Source organism: Oryzias latipes, chromosome 18 (genome assembly GCF_002234675.1).
Source record: "Oryzias latipes chromosome 18, ASM223467v1".
Lineage (NCBI taxonomy): Eukaryota > Metazoa > Chordata > Actinopteri > Beloniformes > Adrianichthyidae > Oryzias > Oryzias latipes.
The window spans coordinates 9,395,358-9,413,829 of record NC_019876.2 but is presented as its reverse complement, the minus strand read 5'-3'; the positions used below and the strand labels follow the sequence as shown (position 1 = coordinate 9,413,829).

General features: G+C 42.4%; 2 protein-coding genes across 2 annotated transcripts; both read left to right on the top strand.

Annotated features, from left to right (window-relative positions):
• The first annotated feature begins 3,868 nt into the window (after positions 1-3,868).
• tyrp1 (tyrosinase related protein 1) lies at positions 3,869-8,007 on the top strand. Its single transcript, XM_023948846.1, has 7 exons — positions 3,869-4,449; positions 4,553-4,875; positions 6,485-6,689; positions 6,773-6,940; positions 7,011-7,190; positions 7,261-7,407; positions 7,486-8,007. The coding sequence occupies exons 1-7, from the start codon at positions 4,089-4,091 to the stop codon at positions 7,671-7,673; spliced, it is 1,572 nt and encodes a 523-aa protein (XP_023804614.1). The 5' UTR covers positions 3,869-4,088; the 3' UTR covers positions 7,674-8,007.
• A 1,465-nt stretch (positions 8,008-9,472) lies between these two features.
• Positions 9,473-15,165, top strand: lurap1l (leucine rich adaptor protein 1 like). Its single transcript, XM_004079666.4, has 2 exons — positions 9,473-9,832; positions 13,210-15,165. Exons 1-2 carry the CDS (start codon positions 9,617-9,619, stop codon positions 13,594-13,596), a joined length of 603 nt encoding a protein of 200 aa, XP_004079714.1. The 5' UTR covers positions 9,473-9,616; the 3' UTR covers positions 13,597-15,165.
• Positions 15,166-18,472: the final 3,307 nt, after the last annotated feature.

The window sequence follows — 18,472 nt, the reverse complement described above, 5'->3', positions numbered from 1 at the left end:
AAATTGATTTTGCATGATATAGACCCTTTAAGTCAATTTTCGGGCACTACCCACAAAATGTGCGGCTATTGAGAGTCCACGGAAACCAATTGAACTGTAACCAACCAGGGACTCGGATGGCATCCCTTTTATTTCATGGAAGTGCCAACCAATCGAAAATGATCATGGAGGAGGAATTAATAACTGCAGCTTGTGTGCGGGCAGAATTATGCGACACCACGGGTGTGTCCAAATTCGAGGGCTGCATCCTTTAATGGCCGCGGCCTTCCCGGGCGACGTTGGCCGGGTCCTTCGTCGAGCAGGTAGGCCGGATGTTAACGACTGTGAATTTGGACGAATCTAGCCTTTAGATATTTACAGCCATTACGTCTGCAAATGGCTTATTTGATCCAACTTTGAATATTGGAGGTGTAACTGTAAAAAGGTGGAATTATCTCCAACTCCCGGTCCTGCTTCACAGTCCGCCATTGTTGTCAGAAAATCTCTGGGTTTGACCGCAATGCATTTTGGGATATGAACAATATTGAAGGATACACCAGACCAATCCTTGAAATCGGGGAAAAGAAGGCCGTTTTTGTTGGCCGCATTTGAAGGAATCGTTGAATTTGGACAGCACTTGTCGCGGCGCTGTGACGTGAGCAGCCTACAAATGCAGCCCAGGAAGAACGCAGCCCTCAAATTTGGACGCAGCCCGAGTTTTTTTTTAGAGCTGTGTAAGAAAAAGCCTAGAGCAATATTCACGAGATTTGTACCGTTGCAACATTTCGCATCAAGCCTCTTCCAACTGTAGGTGGCGGACGTGCACTAGTAAACAAAAGGAAAAGAAGAAGAAGACCCTCCTTTGTATGTTCACTACAAACAGCGTGGCCTTAACGCGCAATCAAGGATGTGTGTTCAGTGCGTTCTTGAACGAGCGTCACATGCCCGGGGTGAAGGTAGCAACAGGAAACACGGAGTCCAAAATACAACAGTCTGCATGACAATTCATATATACAGTAAACAAACGGCAGGTACTGTTTTAGCTGAAAGGAGAAAAGGAGGTAGAAATCTCTCCAACACAGCTTCTCACTAATGACTCCCACTGTGCCATTTTTACCAAAGGCAAGGATTACCATTAAGCCTGAGTCACATCTTCTCACATGATCCTCCATGCTGCCCAGGGTTTGTTCACACACACAAAGAGCAGAGGAATGGGGGGAAAGAAAAGACGGTTGGCTGAGCAGCCGTCACGGGAATACCAGGCCAGATACATGCACCCAAAGAGGATCCCTGTGGTCAATTTTTGAGTAAAGAAAAGTTCAAGGGGTTTTTATTTTAATACTTAGGATAAGACATGGGCATTCAAATGGGTTTTTGAGCACTTTTAAATAAAAAACTATATACTTCTTTTGTGAAATGACGCTTATGGTGTCCACATATTCAAGATTAATGGAAATGCAGACCAAAAGACAAAAAAGATCATTTTTCTTTTGGTAGTTTTTTATTTCTGAAAGTTTGAGTATTTTCATACAACAAATTTGACTCATTTAATGAAAAATGACCTTAAAGTACAGCAGCGAAATGATTAATATATGTTGATTCTATTGATTGATCCTTAATAAATTCTCATGGAGGGGTTCTGAGGTCAGATTAATTTCTCATTTTACCCTCTACAACGCTCGCTTTGACATTTCAACGTGTAGACGACGGCCCCGTTGTGATCGTTTCCTCCTGACATTTTCAGAAAACCCAGATGGGAAGGAATGTGTCTTTATTTCATGAGAATGGGCTTAATGCTCGCTTTATATAATCCCGCCCCTGTGAACCGCCACATCACGACCAGAATTATCATAACCAACGTGAAACGCATGTGACTAGATTAAGGACCTGAGCTGTGTGGAATCACATTGGGGGGAAAGTTTTCCTTCTTTTGAAAAAACTGCTACTTTGTTGTTTGTGCCTCGGGGGAGGGGTTGAGGTTAACGGTGAAGAAAAAGACAAAACTAAGACTAAACTTTACATTTGAAATGTTTCACACACTTATAAACTGTTTTGTAAATGTAAAAGTAGTAAATTGTTGGAAGAATATATTTTTTTCATCGAAAAATAGTTTCATTTTGTCATTTAGGTGTTTTTTCACATATTTAAATACGAATAAATACTTTTTTTTATGTCCCCACATCCATGCAGAAGCACTTTTGCCTTATAAATGGCAAAAACTCCTGTCAGTTTGTGCCAGAGAGAGAAATAAAAACGTTCATGTCTGAAGTTGTGTCCACGACTTTAATCAGACAAGGAATGCAGCGACGTTTTAAGCTTTGATTTTGGAGGGGAAAAAAACGGCACTGAACATGACGAAGATAAAGCCTTAGTGACATGCACCCACACAGGTGCGGCGGGTATTTGGGTTGTCCGTGCAGTGGAGGGTCAATGACCGCTAAAAGGAGCGCAGGTGTGTCTGGTAGTTCCCTTGAAGCCCGTCCGACCACATCAAGGTACAGCATGAAAATGAAACCTACGATTGTCGTTCGTGTTTATTTTATTTCATTTATCACTCATCAAAAAAAAAAGTAAATAAAAGCAGAATGTACAGCAATGCGGATGTGATGGATGGTTGCTAAAAACCCACAAGGGGCTTAACATGTGGCAACCCCCATAATGAGTCTATAAGCTAAAAAACAATACCGTTCAGTAAAAACAATACATATAAGATCCATACATATTTAATTCATGCACTTACATACTTATATCAAAATAAAAATACATGCCATATGGAGAAGTACCATTGTTAAGAAAGCTTTTTAGAGCTTTTTAAAAACCTAGTTTGTGAAAGTTCTTTGAAAGAGGAAGGAAGACATCCTCCGTATAAGACACTAAACTGTGCCACGACGTTCGTCATTAGCTCAGCCACAGAATATCTCCAACACCTGGATAAACCCAGAAAACCACAGCGCAGAGATCCAGCATCTGACCCGCTGTGAGGAAAGGCGATTAACGGATCCCAGAAAGACAAAACTTTTTTTTTTGTTACTTATACTTACATTGGAAAACGTATTTTATGAAACCAATGCGATAAAAACACCAATCCCACCATAGAGGAAGTTAAAGTTCCAACTAATATTGTTTTAAAATACACCATTTATAATAAAGTATTTAAAATAACCATCAGCAGAGACCTGCATGAGAAAGACCAGATTAGCAGCGAGCCGTCAACAGTAGAAGACTTTTTTGGAAAATCCAAGGAGTCCAATTTGCAATTAAAAAAAGTGTCAGATTAATTTTTAAAAGCCACAATAAAATCGTATATGTTTCACGTATTCTTTGCTGTAAATGCACAACAGCACAATGCAAAAATAACTAAAACAAGGCCATTTTTTTTCAGTAAATTTGAACCTTTCTGTGTGACCTAGTGAGAGGGGCCAGTGAAAGTTGGACAATCAGTAAAAAAAAGAGGGTTTCACTGTGCTGTTTTGGAGGGTGTGTGCAAACACGTCATTTAAAAGAGATAAAATGGTTTATATTTAGGAGAAAAACTCAGCAAAGTGTTAACTTATCTCAATATTCCAATTCATTTTTCAAAATAAGAGATAATCATTGTTCCTGATATATTAATTAACACATTCATCTAAACAAATGTACTGGGAAAATGTTTTAAAGTATATTGAAACAGAGGTTGTGATGTTTCTCATACATTTTACAGTTTATTCTTTTCGTTTTTGTGTGTGCATGTGCACCCACTGACTTCAGAAAGAATAATGCCATGCATGACCGGATCACACTTCATTCCCTCCAGTAGGAAATATGATGTTATGGTGCGGTGGGGGGTGATCACGCGGGAGTCAGAAAATCCTGGCAGTCATGCGCTAATCCCGTATTTAAGGTCAACGCTCCAGTGGTTTGGGGGTAAAACGGACTGGAGCGTGCGTGGACGCGTGGGACTTTCACTGCATCACCATAAGAAATGCCTTCCTTAATGATGTGTTGAAGTGATGCAAGTTTATTTTTCACTAGAACATAAAGAAAGTGTGTGATTTCAGGTGAAAAAACGGCGTGTAAAGTGAATTTGTAATCCGTCAAGGCCGTGCGTAAAAATCGAGGAAGGATCGTGGATGATGATGTGGCGCTCGTGCGTTTTGGTGTTCGCGAGCGCCTTGGCGGTGAGCGCTCAGTTCCCTAGGGAGTGCGTGACGGTGGAGGGACTCAGGAGCGGGCAGTGCTGCCCCTCACCGCCGGGATTCGTTGACGACCCGTGCGGGTTCAGCGCGGGGCGCGGCCAGTGCGTTTCCCTCACGGTAGACGCGCGCCCCCACGGGCCGCAGTACCCACACGACGGGCGGGACGACCGGGAGCGGTGGCCCGTCCGCTTCTTCAACCGAACCTGCCAGTGCAACGGAAACTTCAGCGGGTTTAACTGCGGCCGCTGCAGACACGGACTGACGGGGCCCAACTGTGACCAGCGCGTCTCCGTGGGTAAGTCGGTGCGCACGCGCCTTTTCATCCAAAATAACTAGTTTCTTATATTAGAGTCACCTTTTTATTTATACCAAATGGTTCCCTATCCATCACTCACCAGTGAGGAGAGACGTAATGCGCCTCAGCGCAGACGAGAAGCGCGCCTTCGTGAGCGCTCTGGACCAGGCCAAGCGCACGGTGCACCCCGATCTGGTGATTGCCACTCGGCACTACTCGGACGTCTTCGGGCCCGGCGGCGACAGCCCGCAGTTCGAAAACGTCACCATTTACAACTACTTCGTTTGGACTCACTACTACTCCGTCAGCAAGACCTTCCTGGGAGCGGGACAAGCCAGCTTTGGAGGCGTGGACTTCTCGCACGAAGGCCCGGGCTTTGTGACGTGGCACAGGTACCACCTGCTGCAGTTGGAGCGCGACATGCAGGTGAGGCAGAGACGGACGGAAGCCCTCTTCAGCATCACCTTACCAATGATTTTAACCCTCATTTCTGATATAGGATTGGTTTGGATGTTAGGCCTTCACTGGGGGGAATCGAAGCCCTTAAAGTCCAACTCCGATCATCTTTTGATCTATTTTCAAAGCGATCCCGATGTTTTTTTTAATCAGGATTAAGCCGTTTTAAGCAAAAATAAAATTAAAACCTGTGTCGTTTTCAGCGACAGTTTCTGTATAGGGACAGGAGTTCATAAAACTTTTATTTCCGAGTAGTGGACGGGACCGTTATGGCGCCCTCTTCCCCTCCCTGTTACTGAGAGCTCTCTGTTTACATGCTCTCCCGCTAGCTTACAATTATTGGGTACATGAATGAAAGCTACTTGCTATAGGCGTTGATTTTCAGGGTTTTTGTGACATATTTTTTACATTGCAAATTTTTTTCTTCTTCCCAAAACTGAATTTTTTTGTCCTGCTCTTGGTTCACATCGATTTGAATAAAGAAAAATAGAAATGTTAGTTACATTTTCTTTATATATGTCCTCCATGGGTCCCCAACTAGAGACTTTTTAACAATATTGGTAAAGAAAAATTAGCTTTTTCTAAAAGTACAACCAAACTATTCCACAAGAGAATAAATGTTTTCTTTTCCAGTTTTCTGGACTTATCAGCCCATGATCTGACATAATAAGCCCCTTGTCTTGTTCCTGAGTGTGTTTATTTAGCTTAATGCAGGCGGCCACAACTATAATATGGAGGAAATTGGTGTAATAAGCGAGCGGCGTGCCAAATGTGACTCTTAGCGCTTTATGGGTTGCGGCTTTGATCCAATCAGCTAGGCATTCTTGAGTGGCAGTTGTGGGTTTTGGTAAGAGGTTCCACGCTGCAGAGCATGCCTCACATGCATCACCATCGTTCTGATAGTCCAGTGAGCAGCACTGAGGAGCAGAAAATGAGCTTTCCAATGTTGGATCCCTGCTGAGAACGTCAGTTTGTGCTTCTTAATGAGGTGTTTAGGTGTAAACCTGCTACACACGCAAACAAACAAACAAAAAAAAAATATTTTTTTTATGTGTTTTTTAAATTATATGTGTAGAAATTTCTTTTTTAAGCAAGGGGAATCCGTTAACGCCCCACTCCTATTCCCGTTTCATCTATATTTTTGCCAGGACATAGTTTCTGCAGAGTGACAGCAGTTCATGAGAAATTCACCTCTGAGTTATGGGGGGGACCATTATGGCACGGAGCAACCCCGCCCCTCCTTCCTTTCACCATTGCTGAGAGCTCTCTGTTTACATGCGCTTCAGCTAATTAACAGCCCCTCACACCCCCGATCTAACATTACTAGAGCAACAAAATTAGCGAGCGATATTGAAGCTATTCAGCCGAATAGCTGGTCACAAATACGATCTTTTTCAAACAGCATTTTTTTGTTTGCTCCTGATTCACCACAATTTGAATAAAGAAATACTCAGAAATACAATTATAAGATGATTTTTTTACATATGTTCTTCATCTTAAGAAAAATTCCACAATAACATGTTTAAAACACAATTTTTATCAGAGTGGCCTTAAATTTCCGTTCAAATGTGATCATCAGGACATGTTACAAGACCCCTCCTTCGCCCTGCCCTACTGGAACTTCGCCATCGGTGGAAACACGTGCGACATCTGCACAGATGACCTCATGGGGGCCAGGAGCACTTTTGACTCCAACTCCCTGAGTTCCAACTCCATCTTTTCCCAGTGGAGGGTCGTCTGCGAGAGTGTGGAAGACTACGACACGCTTGGGACCATCTGCAACAGTAAGGCGTGCGGTCCATCCGTGTTGGCCTTTGAGGGGGTTTGGTCTTTTTGAGCGCCTTTTGCCTTTTCCCGTTGCGCTCAGGCACGGAGACGTCTCCCATAAGACGAAACCCAGCAGGAAACGTCAACAGGCCCATGGTGCAGCGGCTACCGGAGCCCCAGGATGTGGCGGACTGCCTGCAGGTCAACACGTTTGACACTCCGCCCTACTACTCCACCTCCTCTGAGAGCTTTAGGAACACCGTCGAAGGTAAACGGGCGGCTAGAACCAATTCTCCTTTGGTTTCCCTTCTGCGTGAATTCTTACATTCTTTTGGCAGGCTACAGCGCCCCCAAGGGAAACTACGACCCCGTGGTGAGGAGCCTCCATAACCTGGCCCATTTGTTCCTGAATGGGACAGGCGGCCAGACACACCTGTCTCCCAACGACCCCATCTTTGTCCTGCTCCACACCTACACTGACGCCATATTTGACGAGTGGTTGAGAAGACACGGACCAGGTACTTTTTACCTCTTTTTATTATGATCTCCTTTTTCTTTTTTGGGCTTAATTGTACGAACTTCCCGTAGACGTAGCTGCGTATCCCGATGAGAACGCTCCCATCGGTCACAACAGGGGCTACAACATGGTGCCATTCTGGCCTCCGGTGACGAACTCCGAGATGTTTGTAACCGCCCCAGATAACCTGGGTTATTCCTATGAAGCCGAGTGGCCTGGTACGCCTTTTCACTCATTCAATTTGTATTATTGCCTCAACAAAACCTTACATATATTTCAAAAATCTACTTTTCCAGGACAACCGTTCACTCTGACTGAAATCATAACCATGGCGATCGTTGCCGCCCTCGTGGTGGTGGCGGTCATTTTCGCTGCCACTACATGTGCCGTGCGTGCCAGGTCTTACAAGATGGAAGGACACCAGCCTCTGCTCGGGGACCAGTACCAGCGGTACGACGACGACAAGAGCCAATCTGTAGTCTAAGCACCTCCAAGAACAAAAGCCTCAAACATGTGCCTTTAATGTTTTTTTTAATTATTATTTTAAATACCGCAGCAGAGAGTCAACCTTTTCAAACTTGTCAAAGACTGAAAAAAAAAAACTCTTTTATGGCACTTACCTGAATTCATTTTCATGTGATAGAGCTGTGGTGCCCACAAGGTGGCGCAGTTACTCAATTTGTGAACCTGTGGAGAAGCATTACTACACTACATGCTTTTTTTCTCCTTTTTTTATAAAGTATGTCAATAAACTTCTGACTGCATCTGAATTTACATATTACAAACAGCAAAAATAAATAAAAGATGATTTAACCAGATTTAGAGAGCAGCATTTTTATAATTTTAAGTGTTTATTTGGGGAGAGAATTAAACAATATTTGCGGATTTCTTTTTGTTTTTGCACCAAAATAAAAAAAATAGAGTTAATGTGAGTTTGGTAGAAATACTAATTTATCTTTTATTTGAACTTTATCTAACTTTTAGCAAACTAAAAAAATGTTCAGATATGGGTTGTGTCTGAATTCCTTCACTGCTCACTACATTGTGCACTATATACTGCGTTTGCCATTGTGCTGTCCGAATCTACAATTCCAAAATCGAGTGTCCTAGAAATTTCCCAGAAAACTCTGCGAAAAACCAGTGTGCATCGATGCTCACTAGATTGGCAAATATAGACTACAATGCATTGGAACAATTTTTGCTGAGAAAAAGTATTTTTTTAATAAACCATCATTGTTTGCATCTTCAGAACACAGTGGCTCTCATAAATGGTCGTTGCAAAACACTCATATCAATGAGATCTTCACTTTGTGAAACCGATGACGTCATATGTGCCATTTGAAAGAAAAAAAAAAAAGTAGTGAGCATGGTGTCGGACTGGTTTTTAAAATCCTGGGCACTACATATTCTGGCACCAAATAGTTTTTTAGTAGTTGGGGATTGTGGGAATTCGGCCATGGCTTACAATTCCAAAATCCAATGCCCTAGCAATTTCCCAGAAGTATTTGCAAAAAATCATGGCGAATATAGACCGCAATGCATTGCGTTTGGACGACTTTTAACGTCCCGCACTATACATTTTTTTGTAGTCAGGAAGTAGGGAGGGAATTCGGACATAGCCTACAATTCTATGATCCGGTGCCCTAGAAATTTTCCGTGTGCATTGATGCTCATTAGGTTGGTAAGTTTAGACCACAATGCATTTTTTTTATGTGGAAAAATGTATTTTAATTTACTCTTTAAAAAACGTTTTCGTCTTCAGAACACAGTAGATTCTTAAATAGTACTTCTAATGTGTTCATATTTATTATGTCTTTGATGTCATATTTGGCCTTTTAAAACAATGTCTCTGATGTCATATTTGGCCTTTTAAAACAGTGGTAAGCATGTCTCAATTTAAAATTTAAAACTAGATAGCCCTAAACTAACTTACTTAAAATAAAAAATAAACATATCTATCTATCTATCTATCTATCTATCTATCTATCTATCTATCTATCTATCTATCTATCTATCTATCTATCTATCTATCTATCTATCTATCTATCTATCTATCTATCTATCTATCTATCTATCTATCTATCTATCTATCTATCGTCTGTGGTCCACGCATGCGCAGAAATCTCACTTACCTGTGTGGTGTCAGGTTTCAGAGGCTCCCTCCGCTGGGAAGGTCCCGCGAGGCCATGTTGACTTCAAACGGCTCTGCTACTGGCCCTCCGCTTAGAATGGGAGGTCTATCTGCGCAGTACATCAGCAGAGCCACGGTTTGGCCTCCAGTCAGTCTGTTAGGAGGGCTGTTGGGAGTTCGACAATATCCTTTAATATTTTTTAATTAAAAAAAGAATAATTAAAACTACGTTGACCAAATCACCTTCGAGGACGACGTTTTCTGCTCCCTGATTACCCCCCTCCCGTTAACCCACCATGGACGAGGACGGCGGCGGCGTGTCGCCCGACTTGAAGGACTTGGAGATGAAGTTGGGTCGGAAAGCTCCGGAAAGTCTCGTTCGGTTCCTGACAGGCGGGAAACACAGCGACAAGTGGGCTCCTGCTCCGCACCTCGCGACCTGCAAGTTCTGCGCAAACTCCGCGGACCTGAAAAGGCTCGAGAGCAAAATGTCACTACTGAAGCAGGAAATGGTACGTTATACTGTAAATTCATGAAACAACTATTTTGTTATGCTATTTGATTTATTTCAGCCATTTTTGCTTTATAAAAAGGTCAGACAGTATTGAATTTTTTTTTAAATCTAATCTACCAGCAGGAACTGTTGCAGACTAAACCATTCATGCAAATCAGCTCCTGCATGTCACTGTGTTCAGGGTTGTTGACACTTTGTAAATGAACCCTCTCCGGTTTCTGCTCCACTGTATTTGTCTTCATGATTACATGGTTTTGTCTCCAAACAGAAAAGAAAAACCCTAAATGATTGCTAAGTGTGTAAGTTGGAGGCTCTGCTGGATCCAGACACAACAGACTCTTATTTTGGAAACCAGCAAAGTCACCATAGGCAGATTAGAGCAGATGGTCAGATTGACCAAGTTTCTGCAGACTTCGGTTAATGGGATTAGATTTATAGTGATGAGAGAGACAATATTAAGCGTGTAATCAGCTAATTTTGCTCCAAATGGTCAGAGAATCCCAATTATCCCTGTACTAAACCTCTGCTTGAATTTGCAAAATAATAAAATACTTGCCTAAATCCATTTCCACCCAGAAGCTTTTATGTTGACTATTCCTTCATGTAGCTTTTTTTATTTTATTAATTTTTTTATGTGCATGTGGTGCAAATGACTAACTGGCTCTCGTATCGCAATTGCTGTTCTTGATGCGGCCAAATTGCTCGCCACAGACCTGCTGGTTGCCATCGTGTTACACCAAGACATTTGTTCAGCCCTGAAAACATGCAGTAATAGGCCATCTGCTTGTGTGTGTGCTTAAGGCAGGCAGTCGTAGTCGCAGGGCAAACACAACATGAGCCAAAATGAAAGGTGGTTGCAGATAGGCTCTAAAAATTCTGCCCTTCCTCTGGGAGTCCAGGGTAGGGTATTATGACTGAGGCGTGATGTTGCCCGTTCATCAACTTTTCATTCAAAACGGCTGTCGGCCTACAGCCACACGGAGGGGGGAATCCCTCAGAAGCGACTATAAAGCCTGTCCACTTCCACCGCTCTCAATAGCGCAGCCTGTCATGGGTTTAATCAATGGGAACACTGTCAGTTCTTGTCCAGGATACAAACTACTAACTGGCTGCACAGTTTCGCCACTGGTGCCTCATAAATAGAACAACAAAGATTGACGGTATGACCTTTATACAGCCCAAGGAAAGCTCAAAACTGAGCTTTGTGGCGTCACGGCCTTTCTTACAGACATGTTAAGGCAGGGGTCGGGGACCTTTTTTGCCGAGAGAGCCATAAACGCCACATATTTTTAAATGTAATTTCGAAAGAGCCATACATTTATGTAGTGTCCCTTTCCCACACTGAGGCACGGAGACTTAACCTCTTTTAAGGTTCTTTATTCTGGTTACTGCAGACCACAACAAACGCCGTACAATTAATTCAGCAACTCCTGAATCTCTCCCGCTGAGACGAGAGACAGCTTCTCCCAACTTCATATTCCCCTGCTCCCGCTCCAGCCCTCCCATTTCCCTTATTCGGCCCATAGTTGAACCCCATTGGTCCAGATTACCTAACAACAGGCTGAGCGACAGAACTGAGGGCCAATCAGATCTCTGCTTGATGCGTTCAATGAACTCCAGAACTTTTAACGCGGCCCAACAGCTAAGTTAAACTCAGTCCGCGACAATATGTTTAAAACTAAATATACACGTGAATGTGTGCATTTGATGTAATTTCAACATTTTTAAAGTACAATAAGTCTGTGGATTCTTTTGAATAGCATTGTTATAGTGTTGCTAATAAATGATGAGTATTTCTCGTGGTGGTTTTGCTGATGGTCTAGTCTGGTTGATACGTGGTGAGTTTCTGCTTCACGCAGGCGTTGAGACTTCAAACGTGATCGTAGGTCTGAATGTTCTGTAGATGTGAGACAGATTACTCACATGCAGACCTGGAGCCAAACATACACTCACACGCCGCAGTGAGTGACGGGCAGTGGGTTTTACGTTATTACAATCCCTGCGCGATTCACCTGCTGCCTGTCCCCACAACACCTCACCCCCACCCTCTGCTTTCTTCCTCACACATCCCGTCCCCGCAACTGTGCGCTCTTTCTCAGAGAGAAAGCGCGCAGTTTTAGGCACGGCCATTCACAGGTTTCCAGTTGGTACAAACTCTGTGAAATAATAGATAATAGTAAACGGATAATGCTGGCGCTGATTTTTCTCCCGATACTACTGCGCGCCTCTGGCATCGCATCGCGCCCGAGAAGGACTGGTCTAATGAAAAAAAAAGTATAATTAAAGATTTGTCTGCGAGCCACATGTGACCATTAAAAGAGCCATAAATGGCTCGCGAGCCATAGGTTCCCGACCCCTGTGTTAAGGGATGTGGAAGTAACAATGGAGGACAAATCTGAGAAACTATTAAAGACCTTTATTTCATGTCATAAATCCAGTTCTATGCAATCGCACCAATTCAGGCACTCCAATACGTAAAATATGTTAAACATTAAAGAAGGACTGGGGTGTGTGGAGGCTCACTGACCATAAAAGTCTGAATCCACTCTATGTCAACCAGAAAAAAAGCTGCTACTCCATTTTTGTTTCATGTTTCAAGTACAATTTTTGGCACCATTTGTGTATGAATGATAAACCAACATTTTATCAATGTTGTCAGTTTACCGTCCACACAGTCAAAGCAAAGATCTCCTACTTAAAACGATTGTTCTGGTTTCAGTGTAACAAATACATTTTTTGTGTGTGTTTCAGCTATGATGGAACTGTTTGAATCAGGTGTTGTTTGTGTTTGGTATCTTGAAACAATCACATAAGCATTGATATCTCAAACAAATGTTTATGGCCAGTTTTTGTGCTTTCTTTTTGTCTTCATGCTTTATACCAACAAATTTGGCTTGCTCGCTCGATCCTCTTCCTCTGTTTGCTACGCTGCGTTGCGGGAGACTGTCCCGGTTACTTTTGTGCGAAGACGGGGTACACCTGGACAGGTCACCATCCTGTCAAAGAGTCCTTGGAGCTGGAGCTGGCGATCGCAGCCGCCCAGGGTCAGCCGGAGCGCAGGTGCCATCGTAGTGGGCTTGATAGCTGGTGACCCGCAAAAGCGGGATACACCCAGTGACTCGCAAATCGCGCCTGGTGTGAATGCAGCGTTAGAGTGAGCCATAGACTTCAGCAGATTGAAATGCGGTTTTGCGCCCTTTTTTTTCATGAAATGAACAACACTCACTGTGCGTTACTCTCTTTGGTCTGATGGATTTGCTAGCAAATCAAGACCCTTTTTTTTTTTTTTTTGTTGCACATGGCAGCAAGATATTCACCGGTGTTATTCTAAAAATGAGAAACCATGTCCTCATTGCCATCTTCTTGTCCACACAGGCAAATCTGCGAGCCATCGATGTGAAGCTGATGCAGCAGTTAATGTCAATCAATGAGGGCATCGAGTCCATCCGTTGGGTCATAGAAGACAAAGGGGGCCTGGCGAGCCAAGACGGCAGCCTGACGGGCAGTACTTACAGCCTCTCGGACAGCCAGGATGGTACGTCGCTGCAAGGCAGCTTCAACAGTCTGAACGATGGGAACGGTGACGGACTGGATGGCCTGTCCGTCGGCAGCTACCTGGACACGCTTGAAGACCTACCGGACGACCCCTCACCCACGGGCCTGGACTGCTTCGTGGATAAAACTGTAGTTGATGGCGACGGCTTCGCCAAATCGCCTCTAAAAGCCAGGATGGAATCGGATGAATATTACTGCTTTCGTTGAAGCTTTAACGAATTGTTACAGAGACTACTGAGAGTACGGAAAGACGTAACTGTTTTACACTGCCGCCAGTTTATTTTTCTGTCCCACACGCTTGTTTTTTTATTATGACCTGTTGCTACAAAGCCTTTTTTTTTTAAACCTTATTAGACAAAAGCTTCAAACTGTTGAACAAGAGACAAAAAGCAACGTCCAAATGTCTTAATGTGCAGCTTCCTAGGTAAAGACGTTGCTGTGTTTTACAAAATTCCTATTACTATTTATTGTCGGGGTTACCCAATTCCGTCTTTTTTCATGTTTCTTGCCTAAAAATTGTATGAAGAAATTTTTGAACGAAAGCGTAGCCCCCTCAGATTAGCCAAACAGCTGAATAACTTCTCTCCATACGTGGATTTTACACTGCGAGGAGAACCTACTTTGGCTAGTTTGAGGGAAAAAATGTCGATTAGAATTTAGCAATGCAGACTATTTCGGGTGCTGAAGTATGATTGTCACGGAAAGTGCACTTTGCTTCTATGCCAAAGTCTTATAATCAACTACTGTAGCAGGTTAAAGCCATGTCACACAGCTACAACATGCATTTTGCGCATATTGCATGGATGAAAATTGATCATATGAGGAAAAAGTGAGAAAAGTTGTGGTCTTTACGTGAAATTTTGACAAATGTATCAGAAATGAACTATATTAAAACAACAAAAGAGGTACAAATAAAACCACGCAAAGAACACCTAAATCAAGGTAGAGCATGAACCGTGTAGGACTATTGCGCTGTTTATGCGCAATTTGTTAATGATTGGTGTGTCATTTAGGTCATTTTAACATATTTGCGCCGCATGCATAATATAGAAATTATACATTGGTGGTACATACATGAAAAGTCCATTAGACATACGCTGACGGATCATAGAAAGCCACAAATTTGCGTATGCATCTCGCAAAAAATCACACAGAACTGCATAAGGTTTACGTAATAATTGTGTGTAAACATGAATTGCGTAATTTTGACCAATTTTGAACAGCTCGAAACCACATTTACAAGGTCGAAACCCTCGACAGACATCTGCCAATGTTGACGAATGCCGAACACAAGAAACATGAATTACGTATATCACGCATTTACCCGAAAGACCAAAATTTCAAATGTGGAAAATGCGCAAAATCTACGTAGTGGCTGTGTGACACAGCCTTTAAACTAACCAACTGTCCTTCCCTTTGAAGGTACAGCAGGCACAACATTTGATGCATTTTCAGGGCACCAATGCTCGACTGAAAACCAAAGGAATTTTATTGTCTTAAAGATACTGTAAGGCTGAAGCAACACTACGTTCTTGTTTTTTATCGTTTGGGAGATTTTTAGATAGCAGGGAAATGTGAAGCATCCTTTTTTGATTGTTTGTTTTGGGCCATGTTTACTTGCTCCACAATGCTGGTCTGTAAAATGTTTTGGCTTTAAACCTCACTTTTGTATGTTTTGAAACTGCTGTTTGACAGAAAAAACATGTTTGCATTGACTGATCTGTTAACTGTGTGCTGTTGAACTGAAATAATATATTGACATTTTTTTCTCATTCATTTTGTGTTAAGCTTTATTGAAAAAAACACAAAGGAACTTTGCATTTGTGTACACACACACACACCAGACCAGTTTTTTTGAAAATCATAAGCGTGGTTATGAATGTAAATAGCGGCAGTGCTGATTGGACGATGTCTAAATTTCTCTGGACGGTGGCTTTCCATATCAAGTGCCACCAGCAGCTAGGCGCCTCTTTTATTTCCTGAACCCTCCCCGGCTATCGTGCAGCATGTAAAAATGCGACTTCCGCAATACTGCGGGGGGCGCAACCCACCAACTTGCGTTGCATGCATGCATCGACACACTTTTTGTAATATGTGACCATAGCATATATTTGTGGTAGCATAAAAGGTGGAAGCTTGATTCCAAGAACTATCACTTTTGGCTGCCCATTTTTGTATGAAACGATCAAGGTTCTGACACCATATCCTGTCTAGATGACGGGATATGGTACATCTACACACATCTACTGTTGGCTAGCATGGTGTCACACAGGAAAGGGGCATTACTTCAGGATCGCATCAGCCGAGATAAAATGAGCTTTGTTTAACCCTTGTGCTATCTTAGATGGCCCCACCCTTACTTTGATGTGTTCTCCCTACCATGACGAAGGTGGATAAATGAGGAAAGATTTCATGTAATCCATGGACACCAGTGAAGATCACAAATCATTGAAGAAAAAAAGTTCAGAGCACTGTCTAGTGGGTCTAGATGACCCAACTCCCAATGTTAAAGTTCCTAGGACAGCGGAAGTGTTACGATGGAAACACAACGACGTCCTCATGAGGGACGTATTGAAAATGAGCCAAAAACAAGTCATCCCAAAAGGAAATGAGACCGAATTCCACCTACAATGATAATCATGCCTCCTGTTGTCATTTGCAATGGATCTCAGTTGTTCATCTTTCATGAGATAATTGAAGGTCCAGGTAGAGTACACATAGGGGAGGTCATTATAGGAAAGATGAGAACTGCCCAGCCTCTTTGACTTGCAAATGACTGAGGAACTGTTGGCCTCTGCACCTGAATAGATGATTGTAATATGAAGAAAGGCTACCTTTAGAAAATCCACCACTTTAAAAATGTCCTGAATTATTAATTTTATCTACACAAGTGTTCTTGTATGAGGAAGTATCCTCTTTCCTAAGTCTCTGATAAAGTCATGGATTTTTTCCTACAAGGGTAGCATTTCCTAATATTATATTAAATGATTTAGAATAATGAGATCAGGCGGTTGGGTTGGGGGTTACATTTGGCCCAGACTAATATAATCACTTTATCCAGACACGTTAAGAGTACTTCCAACTTTGTCTCAGTCCATAAGCAAAGCAGCTTTATTTGGTTTTATGCTCTCTTTCCTTATCTCTGCCTCCCAGAGGCTTTGGCGGGCTTAAGTCTTACTGTCAAGCTCCAGAACACCACAAAAACTTTGCAAACCCTCTCTGTCAACACGTTAAATAAATAAATAAAAAAGAAATCTCACATAAGTTTTCTAAACTTGCCCTGAATTTCATGTCCGAACAAATGTAAGTATGCGATGAGTGACAAAGAAAGCTCGGAGGGAACGCTGCAGTTCCAATCCTCGGAGTAATTGGACAGAAAGAACAGGTTCTGTTAGTTTTCTTATAATGGGTTTGAGTCAATTCTCCTGAGGGCTGCATGGTACAGCACACATGAACAGCGGCTGCTTTAAGGGTCTACTTTATGGGAGAAAACCCAAATCCTGATGAAGATTTGGAGGTGGAGAAAGGAACTGTCTACAATTGGGGTGTTTTTTTTGTTTTTTTTTTGCAGTGTTGCTTTGTTTTTCTTGATTCCAAGCAATTGACAAATTTTCCTGAAATGGCAAAAAAAACAAAAGAAAGGGAACGATTTAAGTCAAGATGGGCCAGGTTTGTCCTCCCATCCTGCCGGCAATTATTGCTCTGAAGGTGAACCGCATCAAGGCTCTGCGGTGAGCAAACAAGCACTAATCAGTTGCCTTCCCTCTGATTTCAGCAGAGAGCTGCAAAACATTGATTTATTCATTCCCATGGCTCGTCCCCCCAGTTGCTTCAGCTGAGCGCCGATAATTACAGTACGCCGCAGTTGGGATGGCGGTTTCCAGCAGGGACGCATTAGCAAATTGGATGCTGGGGTCGGCACATAGCCAGACGATTGGGGGGGGGGGGGGGGGGGGGGGGTGAGCCTGTGTGTTTTTGGGAACTGTCACCATGCTCAAAATGAGGATATGGGTTACTGGTGTAGGGGGGGGATCAAACGAGCAAGAGACAAAGAGGACTTTTTAGACGGTGACTTGTCTTTATTCTGTTCTGATTAGCTTCTCTCTGCAGGAATGTTGTTTATTTCTGGCAGATTTCTTAAAACTTTTATTGAAATGACGGTGCTTATAAAAGAGGTGAATTCTATGACTTCAATGAAAGTTTCGGATAGGTATACGGTAAACGAATTTACCTTATGATGGGTTCTCTTCTGGATTAGCCTTCTTACTTTCAAGCAGCTTTATACTCGAGGTATAATTTATCACATAATATGAATATTAGGATTTCTTCGATAAAAAAAATCCTCAACATTAAGGTTCTTCTTACCCAAATGCAGACATTTCTATTGGGTTTCGTCCAATAGGATCCACCCCTAATACCATTCCCATAAATCTCCTTGAGTCAAATTTTCATGCAGAGTTCAGGTTTTCAGGAAGCGGCTCTGGCCAACCGCCAAATTATGAACCTGAGAGCCTCACCGAGCCTTGATGTTCATGGGGAACCCACGAAGAGACACTTGAAACTCTTTTCATCATTGTGACTACTACAGATCTATAGCTTTATGGTCTGTAAAACTGAAGAACGAAACTGAATCTGGTTGACAGAACAGAGATGATTTAAGAAAACTGGAGACGCATAAAAAAAACCTAATGACTTTTCAGGCTGCTTTGAATTCTTTCCCATCATGAAATGTAATTATTTAAACAGTAAATTATTATTTGAACAGTTATTTAAACAGTGGTCCGTCGTTTATAACAAGAGTTTTGTTCTAAAATGAACTCGCGATAGATGAAATCAGCAATTTCGCAAATTGAACCCATTCTGCACAGGACACACGACACGGAAGAGATTTATTGAAAAGGTCTACAGCCAATCAGGACGCGGGAGACATACACAAAAAAAGGAAAAACTGCACGAAAAAAAAACAGCATGACGCGAAAGGTTAACCGCTAGATAGCGACAGAACTTTAATTGCGAAAAAGAAGCTATCAGATGGGATAGCTTTTGACTTTTTTTTGTTTTTAATCATGAAGTTACCCAAAGG

Excerpts from the sequence above, each read along its gene's own strand:
- lurap1l (XM_004079666.4), top strand. The coding sequence starts at position 9,617 with ATGGACGAGGACGGCGGCGGCGTGTCGCCCGACTTGAAGGACTTGGAG. Across the intron at positions 9,833-13,209 it reads CACTACTGAAGCAGGAAATG|GCAAATCTGCGAGCCATCGA; the intron begins GTACGTTATACT and ends TTGTCCACACAG.
- tyrp1 (XM_023948846.1), top strand. The coding sequence starts at position 4,089 with ATGATGATGTGGCGCTCGTGCGTTTTGGTGTTCGCGAGCGCCTTGGCG. Across the intron at positions 4,450-4,552 it reads TGACCAGCGCGTCTCCGTGG|TGAGGAGAGACGTAATGCGC; the intron begins GTAAGTCGGTGC and ends ATCACTCACCAG. Across the intron at positions 6,941-7,010 it reads CTTTAGGAACACCGTCGAAG|GCTACAGCGCCCCCAAGGGA; the intron begins GTAAACGGGCGG and ends TTCTTTTGGCAG.